Raw genomic sequence first — 12,076 nt, forward strand, 5'->3', positions numbered from 1 at the left:
AATCATCCAAGAGGCACTGCGTGTGCATGTAGTACCACGATCGACGACGGTTGCGCACGTACGGGTGTCAGCCTCGGAGATCCCTTGCGTGCGTTCCGCGAGGTTAATGGGGCGGCCCGCGAGAGCCCGAATGCCAAGGTCGATTTCGGCGTTCTTCTGGCGCGCTCTGCTGTGCACATGGTTTCTGCGTCATCCGTATGGCGTCGCTCGCGTCCTTCTTGAGAGCTGAGAGAGAGAGAGAGAGAGAGAGAGAGAGAGAAAACTTTTAATGAGCATAATAATCAGTAAGGAGCTGGGTGGTCGGTGCCCCTAGTCCAGGGCTCCGCTGGCAGCAGCTGACTTGCGGACTAGCTGGATAATCCAGGCTTGCTGGTCCAGGTTGTCGCTGGTCAAGGCCGCCTCCCACTGCTCGTGTGAAAGCTGAGCATTTCCATCCCATCGAGTGGGATGCAAATGCCACGCATTTTGTGTAGCAAATGCAAAATATAAAAAGGAAACTTGCGAGATTGTGCCAACTGTGTATTGTGAAACTCAACAGCAGCTGTTTGTGGTCGTCAATGTGGTACAATGTGACACTGTTGCGGTACGCAGTCGCCAGACGGCGAGGTCGTTCTGGCGCTTGTGGTGAAAAACGACGAGGCTGACGTTAGGCTAGGCTTGGCTTCTTGGAGGGTGTTTATGACGGCCAACTGTCGCGCGTACCTCTGAGTGCTTTCCCGTTACAATACAATACAATACAATACAATACAATACAATACAATACAATAATATGTAATATAATTTAATTTTATATAATATAATATAATATAATATAATATAATATAATATAATATAATATAATATAATATAATATAATATAATATAATATAATATAATATATTATAATATAATATAAACATAAACGTTGCAAATAGGAGTACAAACAGACTAAACCAGAAGTCGAGAGCTGACCCGTCAAGCTCTGCCGTTGCTTCATCTTTGGTCTGTTGGCGCTATTACTTCGCGCAGTGTAATACCAACCAGCCCAGCTGACTTCATTAGTTCGGAGAACGCATTATTGGTTTATATTATCATTATTCGTCCTTTTATCTGGTATCGCTTGTGTCGGACCTGACAGGGGCTGTCACTTGGGCGTCACTGCATACCAATCAGCAGAAAGTGGTACACCGGCTTCGCTCTCCGGTTTCTCTTCAAACCGCGTCTCGTTACACCGACGCCGCAGGTACAAACAACGTGCCTCGCTACGCTGTGAATGCATCACTACATTGTTCCCCTTGGCATAGAAACGGGGAAACGGTGCTGAATCAATATATGTCTAGTATGGATACTGAATGGAACTTCACGGAATGTACTTCGAAGACCATGTCGAGAGCGTAAAAATGATTACTATCCATATCAGTGGAGCTGTAACTGCGTACACGATTTCGCACTACTCAGCGCATGCATTATCATTGAAGTTACGCACTTTGAGGGAGAGGCATGGGTCGTCCACATTTGCCTGCTATCCTTCTTTAAGACCAGGCGGATGAAATCGCTATGTAGAAAGTAAGGTCAAGCTGCTGATCGCAAGCGTTTAATTCGATTAAACAGCGAGCGCTGAGCTGAGCCACAATTCCATCAGCGTGTAGGCTAGAGGAAGGCTACAGGATCGTTCAGCAATTCTGGATGTTGTACTTCTGGCTGAAGTGCGTTATTTGCAGTGTTACACTAAGAAGCATACATACACGTCGACGCATTTTTGCTCGGTATCCAGCGCGACATGCATGGAAGGCAACAATTAGAGTAGATACGTCATCTCATTCTCTTCCCAGGTGGTCGAAATTTCCGGAGTCCTCCACTATGGCGTCTCTCATAGCCTGAGTTCTCCGAAAATTTCGACCACCTGGGGTTCTTTATCGTGCACTGACATCGCACAGCACACGGGCGCCTTGCTTTTCGCCTCCATCGAAAAGCAAGGCGCCCGTCGAAAAGCAAAGCGCCCGTGTGCTGTGCGATGTCAGTGCACGTTAAAGAACCCCAGGTGGTCGAAATTTCAGGAGTCCTCCACTACGGCGTCTCTCATAGCCTGAGTTGCTTTGGGACGTTAAAAACCAAACCAAACCAAACCATCATTCTGTTCCCTTCTGTACCGTTGTTGCTCTGAAAGTTGAATGGTGAAAGTTGTCTCTGTGTTGCTCTGGAGAATGCCGCCGCATTTCTTGGCGCACACCCTTGGCGACAGCCTCCGCTTGCAGTGCACTTGTTTTCTTCTTGTTGTTTTCGTAGCCTACGAAGCATTGAAGATGACAAGACGCAATGCACTAATGGACGGAACTCTGCCTAGCTACGATTGGTGAAAAGAGCCTACAGTCTAGACCAACAACAACTTATCTCGGGTGTCAGCGTGCTCGCTGCGCGCAGAGTGCAGGCCTATAGCTCTGCATTTGAAAACGCGGCTTGAGGAACAGTGGCCGTGACGAGACAGGACGACCCACTGTCTGGGAATAAAGGAAGGCGGTGGAATGGGCAAACGGTCGCCTCGTGAATCGCGCCCGCTCGTCGCGCTATGATAGATGGAGACATCGCGCCTTTCCAGACGCCCCCGACTGCGTGTCCCTGGGCTGATTAAGTGCCCTCTTAGACCCCTAGAGGGCGGCACAAAGCACGCGGACTCCCATTTGCGGAGGCGAGCTCGCATTCATCGCCCTCGGGTTATGCAGGGCGCTATGTGCGCTCGACCGACGCCATCCATCACACCCACTTCCGCTCGCTCGTCTTCTGCGTCGTCCTGGTATAATAAACACGTCTAACGCACCCGCGGGCGCGGGGTAGGCAGTGCTGGAAAGGGCTGCGTTTGCAATGCACACAAAGAGAACACGGCTGCAGCAAATTGGAAAGAGCGGACAGCGATTTCACAAACGGCAACGCTCTTGTAATTACCGCAGGGTTGCTTACTACTTTTCGACCAGCTTAAGTTACTTTTCATCACTAACGAGGAAAGAACGAGGCGCGTAACGAACTGTTGAAGCTGTGGCCATTGCTGCTCATCCAGAAGTATGCTGCGAAACGCACTCGCAGTGTCTATATTTTAGGACTTCACGAATAGGAATGGAACGGATGCATGTTTCTTGTCACTGTAGTACGTCACCAGACAAGACGCTTCTCGGGTGCTTGGGGTCAACATTGAGTGTACTGTTTGCATGTCGCACTCCAAATAGCTCACACGACGGAAAAAGGTGGTGACAGAGGCGCGTAATTCGCAATTGACCAGTAGGGAAATAAACGCGGTTAAACCTCCCAAGGTAGTATGCTTATGAGTGAGTACCGAGGTTGGCGAACGCTATTTAAGGTGTTTCACATAAAGCGCTTAGCAGTTCCTTTCAAAATATTTTCTTTTTTGCTTAGAAGAGTACACTTTTCGGCATAGTATTGTCAGCGGTGGTGTGGATGCCATAATAGAGACTGCGTTTACTCGCAAGATGATTATAACTAATACTGCAACTAAAGCTATTGGGCTTGTCAGAGCTATACAGCGAATAAGTACTAGCTCCGACAGTGTCCACTCCATCCTTGTCGGGCGCCATCGCGACCGAGCATGACGCGAGGGGTGCTACAAGCTCCTTGCTTGTTTGCGGGTTTCGCAACCCCCTATAAATTCACTTTTTAGATTTTCAAAAGCAGAATTGTCGTCGCCGCCGCATCGCAGTAAACCTTGTGGCACACGAGTAAAGCTGAAAACGCGCGGTCGGAGAGAACGCCAACCTAGCCTTCGAGGTCACCTCTGCCTGACATGCTTGCGAGCCTAGCTGATGCTCATTGCGGCCGCGCGGTTTCGGTTTAGCCAATGTTCGGTCTCAGAATGCCAGTTTCAGAGCTGAAGAATGTCCCTTTAGAAAACAGCAGTGCGCCTCTCACGCGCTCTCTGCTCGAGTGCCGGTTCCACTAGGACACTGCGAAAAGAGCACGTAAAAGGCGCGCCGCAATGTATTGTATCGCTACGTATATTGTATGATAGAAGCCTTTGTTCTACAGCGGGCGTAGTTAGATAAATTATGCTATGAATGTAGGATGCCTTTTGCATATATTCCGCTACACTGATACTTCAGAACGTCACAACAGCGTCAGTGTATTCACCAGATAGGGCTCTATACAGCGCATTTCGGCGGCGTTTTTCGCGTTGTCTGGCGTATGCTTTCTCGAGGTTGGACACACGGGGCCGGAATGTATGTAAAAATAATACGCTTGGTTAAAGTTTGTTCAATGCACCACGCTTTTACGTTCTGATCAATTGTCGCCACAGTTAGGGGTGCTTTCAAGGTCATGGCGCAACTCAAGAGGTGCCACGTGCGGACATGCACTGCACAGCAGACTCATCTCGCTCAATGGACGCTCGGTGCTCGCGTCAGCGCATCATCGCCGGCGAATAGTCACGCGTGCCGGTTACAATTTGTCTTTTCCTGTACACTGCTCCATATAAGCCCCTCCTGAATACGTGGCTCGAGACTCTAGTCAACGCCGATCTTATATGTATCTTCCTGGCGTTGTTCTAACGCAGATTTGTCTCTCTCGCCTGTATGGCCGCAGGTGCACCGCAAGAAGCGGATCGTGGCTCGAGTCCGCTGCGAGAACATCAAGAACGACTGTCCCAAGCCCACCTGCGACGACCCCGTGCTGCTGCCTGAGCGATGCTGCAAGACATGCCCCGGAGAAGGTGGGTATTGAAGCAGGGTGAACACAAGGCGCCTCTAACACTGCGTTTAATACCCGACTCTTCTCGCGACTGTCAATGTGCCAACATGGCGCTCAGTCTCTCTCTCGCGCGCTCCCAGTCCCTGGCTATCAATCTGCAACAGTGCGCGCTCTGAGGCAGCAGCTCTTGCAAGCTTGCCTCTTTTCGTTGCTTTTGTTTTCACTGACATGAACTTTCCGCCGGAACATTAAGTCGAAGCGCGTATGTTTTACTCCAGGAAAAAACAACAACAAAAACACGTGGCTGAAATTGTGACGCATGCTCTATTTAAAACCGAGGCACAAATATGACATGAAAGAACGGCTTACAGGTCGTTCGAATGAGGGATCGCTTCAGCTGTGGGTTTTAAATGCGGAGCAACGGGACACAAGGAACAGAGTAGACAGGAAATGCATCAACTAGCCTAAAAGCATCCTTGATTCAGCTACTTTGATAAACATACTTTTTGTCGCCCCAATCAGGCGTATGAGCTGTCTGCGTGATGTTCTTCAGATGTTGACTTTGAACTGTGTCGCAGATGGAAAAAGACCGCATGGGCGCATTAATTTGAATGGATACTGATACTTGCCACTGGAGCTTAGTGCATGCGTTATTTAAGGCGTTCTTTCGGTTATTTGTACTGGTGCTTTGGAGCTCAATCGTGCTCGGAATACAAGCACCTTCGAGACAGAAGCTAAATTCGGTATGTAACAGACCGCCTCTCCCCCTTGTTTTTCATGTTCTGAGATTTAGCGATCCCTGAATACACCTTCTGGACAGTTGAAGTCGTGTTGTTACGCAGACACCACACTAGCAGTTGTGACGTCTTGTTCAACATTGTTGTTCTCGGCACAGTACTTATTTCGTCTGCCGCACCAACTAGCCCATGTACTGCTTTAAACGCACGCACAAGAACGTAGGGAGGGGCGTTATGTTTTAGCAGCTATTGATCGTTTCAATTAAACATGACGACAAACAAATCAATATATACCTTACCGAAAGGGACAAAAAGTTCTGTTCGATGACTTAAGCACGCATTGTCACAAAGCACATTCACCTTCACCGTCGCAGGATGAAAGCGCCGCTATGAGCACCTGTAAAAAAAATAATATCTGCTTTTCTTTAAACACGATCCTATAGCATCATTCGAGACATTCCGCTCAAAGCAGCCTTCCGCGCACAACGCGAGCTCATTTTGTTGGGATCTCGCATCGCATTCGGAGCTAGCGCCTAATGCGCACATCTGCTCGCACACCCCTGCCAGACGCGACGACCAGCGTCTCCACGGTGTCGCAACGGGCAGCTGCGGCTCGAGGACCCATTAGGCTCCCCTGGATTGCCTCCTTCTTTCGACCAAGCCGCGCGTTGTTGGTTGCTTAGTCCTTTCCACTGGAGCGTTGCAATGTCGCGCATGATATTCGTGCAGCTTCGTTGGGAGGTCAAGTACATGCTTCTGGGTGTCCTGATCTGGCTTAATGGCAGCTACGACTACAATGCACGACATGTCTTCCCTGCGCGTTTTCCGGAAGACGATTTGTTACCAGGTTTCACGCTGACATTGTTCGCCCAAATTAAAGGGTTGGTATTTGCAGGGAATCCCAATAGGTTTCCTGCTTCTAGTTGGTTACCTTGGTACGAGTTTTCTTTTTTTTTTTTTTTTTGTGGGAGGGGGGGGGGGGCATTTTTTGCCCAAATTGACGGGTGGGTATTTGCAGGGAGTCCCGATAGGTTTCCTGCTTCTGGTTGGTTACCTGGGTACGAGTTTTTTTTGTTTGTTTGTTTGTTTTTTGGCGGGGGGGGGGGGGGGGGTGGTAGATATAACGTTTGACGTTAGGGACGAGTTCATTGCGAGGGAGGACAGGCGGTTATAGATTCACTGAAAATTTCAGCATACACGAGCACCAGGCATCACTTTTCGGTGAGCAGCTCACTGTAAAGTAGCAGCTCGTATGATCCTAGAGAAGAAAGTCTCGTCAATGGTGGTTCCTGTACTCCATTCGTATGTGCGAACCTGAACAGTTTGCAAGTGAGTGCCTAAAAGCTATTGAAGGTACTTTGCAAAACGTGAGGCGCACTTTACCTTGGAAGTTAATACTGACGTAAAGCAGATCGGCCTGTTTCCGAAAAATAGCCTAAATAGCCAGCCAAATAGCCTTCACAGCAGGCCCGTCACTGACACGTGTGCTATGTCCAGGTGTACACGTCATACGCAGGTGATGCGCTGTAATCAACAAGCAGGGTGGACTTAGCAGCTTAATACGCCGTGGGAATAGTTCATTTACCCATTCGCATTTTTGACATTGCTGGTCTTTGTTGTCAGAGAAACACAGCATGGCTTCCTTCTTTGTATGTCCCGTCATGACAACTGTGGAAATTTCTATAAAGACCCGCTGTTTGGGCGGTGTTCATCGCACTGCCCAGAACGACCCATAGATGCTGCCAGCTGCACCCTTTGAATCGATCTGGGCCAGCTGTTTGTAGCGGCGTCCACCCGTTATTTCTTTTTTCAGTGCATTCTTGAGTATGCTTTCGGTATCCTTTGTGTTGAACCGCATAATGCTGCAGCTGAAAAGCAATTGAGTGCACTTGAAAGCGTGTCGGTTCTACAAAAGCCTGCCGACTCTTGAATCGTCGAACCGCAACTGCCGTCTAATTAAACAATATATCTTTATCATATGCAGTGCTCTGTATCTGAGCAGGTTGCTCGTGCTGAGAAATGGAGCTTATATGCGAAGTACTTTTTTGTTTTCTTAGCTGTGCAGTGCACTCGACTTCTTTTGCCGCTTTGAGTGATTCACGTGGTTCCGTGTTCGGACGCTTCTTTTCCTAGTGCTGGGCTTTGTGCTCATCAATAGGCGCTGTTCTCGACCTTTGTCGCGCCACTGCGACCATTGTTCTTCAGTCAGCAAATTTTTGCGGGAGCTGAAAGAACCAATTAAAGATAACGAATGCAATGATTTCCAATGCAGATTATAGGGCTGCATACAAGTTATGACATCCCGCGCGAGAGGCTGCGATGATAGCCGACTGTGGAATAATATGACGTACTCGCCGTTATGGCCCATTACACAGGTCTCTCTTGGAATGCGGAGTCCTGTTGGAAAGCATGTGTATTGGTGAGTCATTGGAGTTTGGCGCAGTAAGGTAACGCACCGCATATGAACTTAATGAGCTCCGCATTGGCACCACCATTCGATTATTTGTTCAGCCTTGCCTCCCGTTTATCAAATGCGCTGCTTCCTTGTAAATATTTCCTCTACATATACGCTATTTCGCTGCAATAAATACCACATTTAAACATACAGCCGATGACCGAGCAATCCAAGGCGTCGCGAAACGAAGCTGCTCATTTGTCATCACCCCGCCCGGGCGCGGATCCCACTCGGATCTAAGGCCTTTTTCTGCAGGCGAGCATTCTGATAGAAAAATTTGGAGGTTTCCGGACAACTTCTCCGGCCTTAAGTTCGAAGTCGGGTTCACCGCGCTTTTTGGACGATGTTCGCCTGAATTTGCATAACATGTGAGCTAAAAGTACTTCATGCGTAAAAAGCGAAAGCCGGATGGCCATATTTACCTCTCGGCCGCTCTTCTCCGGCCTTGATATAGCCGCGAAACGGGGGGTGACTTGTTCGAAAGCGCGGCCGAAGTTGATGTTTACTAAACAGCCGCGGAAGCTTTCGGTCGCGCCCGGAAGGCAGCACGCGACCGCCGTCGCCACCTTTCCCCTCTCTCTGCTCTCTTCCCTCGAGGCTTTGAAAAATGGAAAGCGGCTCTTTTCTTCACGCCTGGCTATTTCTGCACCGCGTACCTCCCGCCTAAGCCTGGCGCGAGGTGAGAGGCGCAGAACGATGGGCGCTCTCACCTGGGTGGAGATGAGGTTGTTGCGTGCACTGCAGAAACCGCAAGAGATCGGCCAACCCCCCTTTTCGGGGAAAGGACAATGAACGACCGACCGCGAGTTTAAATCCAATTCGTTACGAAGTCGACGCCCTGGACAACACACAAGAAATGGACGCGATTTTGCACGCCGACAGTTTCGGGCAAGTGTTTAGTTGGCGAGCCGTCCACAAGGTTGGTGAAAAAGAAGCGAGTTTCTTACAGAAGAAAGGGTGTGTGAGTCGTTAAAAGAGAAACAAGAGGGATTGCACTGTTTTATGGAGTTTAACGTTCCAAAACGACACATAGGCTGCGGACAATTTCTACCATCCGAGATTCTGTAACGTGCACTGAAAACGCACAGTACGCGGGCGCCTTGCATTTCGCGTTCACCGAAACGCAGCCGCCGCGGCTGGGTTTGAACCCGGTTCTACCGGCTTAGTAGTCGAGTGTCGAAACCACTGAGCCGCCACAAGAAGGCATTTGTGATTCTGCCAGTGATGCCTGCGTCATAAGTTATTTTTCTATCTATTTCAGTGCCTAATTCTCACCTTGACGGAACCACTCTCATGATAGAAGAAAAATATCAATGCTGTTCAATATCCATGCGGTTGCAGTGGAAGGGCACTTGCAGTGGTAAGAACAGTGGTCTATGTAGTTCCTGTTTACCTGCTGTCCTTGACCTCACTTGTGGAGTTAGCAGGTATCCAGCTCACAAAGGCGAGCTGCCTTTGTTTCTTTTCATTCTTCTCTAGCGCGCGACAAAAACTCGGACGGTCGCGCTGTGGCCAGTGCGCCTTGCCGATTTGTTAACTTGTTAACCCTTGCGGGGAACCTTGCATATTTTGGTTGCTTTCGCATCTAGATAAGTTTGCTACACCGTCGCGCGGCAATGAAGATGAGCCTACTTAGCCGCCGATCCTTTTCAGACGCTGCACGAAACCTCTGGACTCGACCACAGTGGCAGAATCTTTGTTGGTGTCGTAGCTGGCGTGAACCGCTGGTTTCTTGCCAGAACGGCGTTGCTCTAAGTACACTCACGTGTGGATGTGCTGCAGGACTGGAAGCGTTGTGTACTTCCTGCGACACACGGGGAGCTGCTGTTACGACTGCTTCTTTAGGCACGAACTGTCTCTTTAGCTCGCTTTGGAACATGTGAGCCAAATGGCGCAGTTCCCTGGAGAGAACTACACGCTCGTTCGTTGTTTTGACTCGATTCTATACTTCGCTAGAGCTCGTCAGTGAGTTTACTAGCGGCGTTAAGTGGTTTCCTTTCTCCGTTTCTTTCAGCTGTGTTGTTTGTCATAGCAAAAAAAAAAGAAAGCCATTTGCTAACAAACCAGGCCTGAGTGTCACCGAAAGTCCCCTTTGCGTTCCTTCTGCTTTAAGTTTTAAGACAATTCGTGGCTTTAGTAATGCACTAGGAAAGACTGTATAAACAACGTTACAAACCAAATGAGGGGCAGGAACCGCTTTACTCCCAGAAGACAACAGCGCTACTCGTTCTAACGGCTGTTGCGCTTATTCGGTTTGTTTCCGCAGTTGGGAGGGCAGAGTTCGAAGCTTCGGAGTACGCGGCTCCGCTGGTAGAGGGATAAGGCGAGAGAGAGAGAGCGATGGAAGCAATGAGAGCAGTGCTAGCTTTTGTATCCCTGTTTCTAGCATGCATAGCGTTCAAGAATATCACGCGACGCTGCAGGGAAAGCTTTATAGTGCGCACAAGAGGCGCACCTCGAGCCGATTGAATTGACTACGTGGCATAGGGGAAGCGTTACCTATTTTTCTATTTAATAACGCTGAGTTCTTTTACTTTCAATTCTGGCCAATTTAAAGCAAACATCGTCTCGAAAGCGTAATGAACCTGCAGCTAGGAATAGGTGAACATGAAGCACTTTTTGGAAACATTTCAAATATTACCACCCGAGAGGTGTCTAGCGGATGAAAAAGCTACATAACGCCGAGAGTAATTGGGGTGAATGGTGACGCATACAATCTGCTTCATTTCCCGATGCCTTATAACACTCGGCTATCGCCCCAGCCCTTCGTTGTACGTAGCCTGCCTCGCGATATCTTGTCATCGTTTAGCAGTTGGCTCTGCGCCGAGAATGTTTACCGAGGACTCTGAAGAGTATGGCATACCAAAAAGAGAGAGCAACAAAGCAGGCTAAAACCGCTGCCTCATGTCATTAAAAAAGGACAGTTGAGCACGAAAGGAGGACGTAAGGCACCAAAATCGGTGAGGGAAGCTGAAACCGCTGTCCAGCAAAAGAAAAGGGGCAGATGGCGGACGCTCCTCCCAAGAAGTGACAGTAAGCGGACAGACAGGGACCGTATTTCATAAGCTCCAGTCTGCCATTTTCATTCGGATTCATTATTCATTTGGCCTTCTAGCACTGCTTGGGGGATGAGCTATAGCTGCGGATTTCACGCATCCGCGGACAGCGACCGCACCATTTTTTCATTGGCAATCGGATATCCGTATTAAACGCATGACGCAGGCTGTGGTTAACGCCGATCGGTGAGTTGCAATCTACGGGGGCACCCGCTATGTTGGAATTTATGTGACTGGTCGCGCTTGCTGCTTTCGCCTGATGCAGCCGTTCATGCTCGCGTGCGACCAAATGAAATTAAAAATTTTTCATCTTGCTGAATATGGTCCCAGAAAGGAAGCATGCTGCATAGCGTAAAGGATATGAGTGGATAAGTATGCGGCATGTTAGCAGTCCAATGAACTGGCCAGTACAACAATGCGACGGCTACCTCTGTGAACCTCTTAGATTGCAATTACGCCTTTCTAACGGGAAATTTTTCGTGTTTAAATGTACTCTTGACGAGGAGATCGGCTACAAAGTTATTCAGCACATGACATGCACCAGAGAGGTGTGTACATCCACATACGCGATTACGTAAGCCTCAATGCTGCGGCACAACTTAGTGTACATTATAGTTCATTTTCCTTAAGCGCTCATGGAGGCAATGTCCTGTCTGTCCAATATATTCTTCCTCGAAATGTAGTAGATTACAGTACGCACCACGAAGCCACAATCAATATGCGCCCGATACGAAACGTGCCCGGCGCTTCTTTTATTGACGCTGGCGTTCACTAACTTACACAGCCGGTACAGCGAGTTTACGGTAGCGCTGAAACCAACCTCAGTGTCAAACCGGCTTCCAATTATTTTCACGTTGTGCTAAATATGGTGTACGCGAAGAGGAATGACTGCTGTCTTCCTTAGACACTTCGTACTCACAGCATCTTCCGTGACGTCTTGGTAGTTTTCCGGACATTCCTTCGAAAACCGAAGTCGACAATACAACGGGTATCCTGCCGCAACGAATAAAGGTTCTATTTTTTATGTGATACCTACACCGAGTGCCCCATTATCGAGCGGCCTTCTGAGGCAGTACTAAAACCACAAGATGTGTGCGCCATTTTACGGGAGCAAGCGCAGAACAATTATTTGCGCTGTTTTATTTGACCATGAAGAGTCG

General features: G+C 48.8%; 1 protein-coding gene and 1 long non-coding RNA gene across 2 annotated transcripts in view; one reads left to right on the plus strand and one right to left on the minus strand.

Annotated features, from left to right (window-relative positions):
• LOC146197380 (dorsal-ventral patterning protein Sog-like) overlaps positions 1–12,076 on the plus strand; it is a 224,120-nt gene that overhangs the window by 117,861 nt on the left and 94,183 nt on the right. The window contains exon 3 of the mRNA XM_084599191.1: positions 4,564–4,690. Coding sequence (XP_084455317.1) covers positions 4,564–4,690 — 127 coding nt within the window. The remainder of the gene's footprint in view (positions 1–4,563; positions 4,691–12,076) is intronic.
• LOC146197381 (uncharacterized) overlaps positions 1–12,076 on the minus strand; it is a 201,353-nt gene that overhangs the window by 73,336 nt on the left and 115,941 nt on the right. The window lies entirely within an intron of this gene.

This window comes from Amblyomma maculatum, chromosome 3, assembly GCF_055883805.1.
Source record: "Amblyomma maculatum isolate TAMU_Amacu chromosome 3, ASM5588380v1, whole genome shotgun sequence".
Classification (NCBI taxonomy): domain Eukaryota; kingdom Metazoa; phylum Arthropoda; class Arachnida; order Ixodida; family Ixodidae; genus Amblyomma; species Amblyomma maculatum.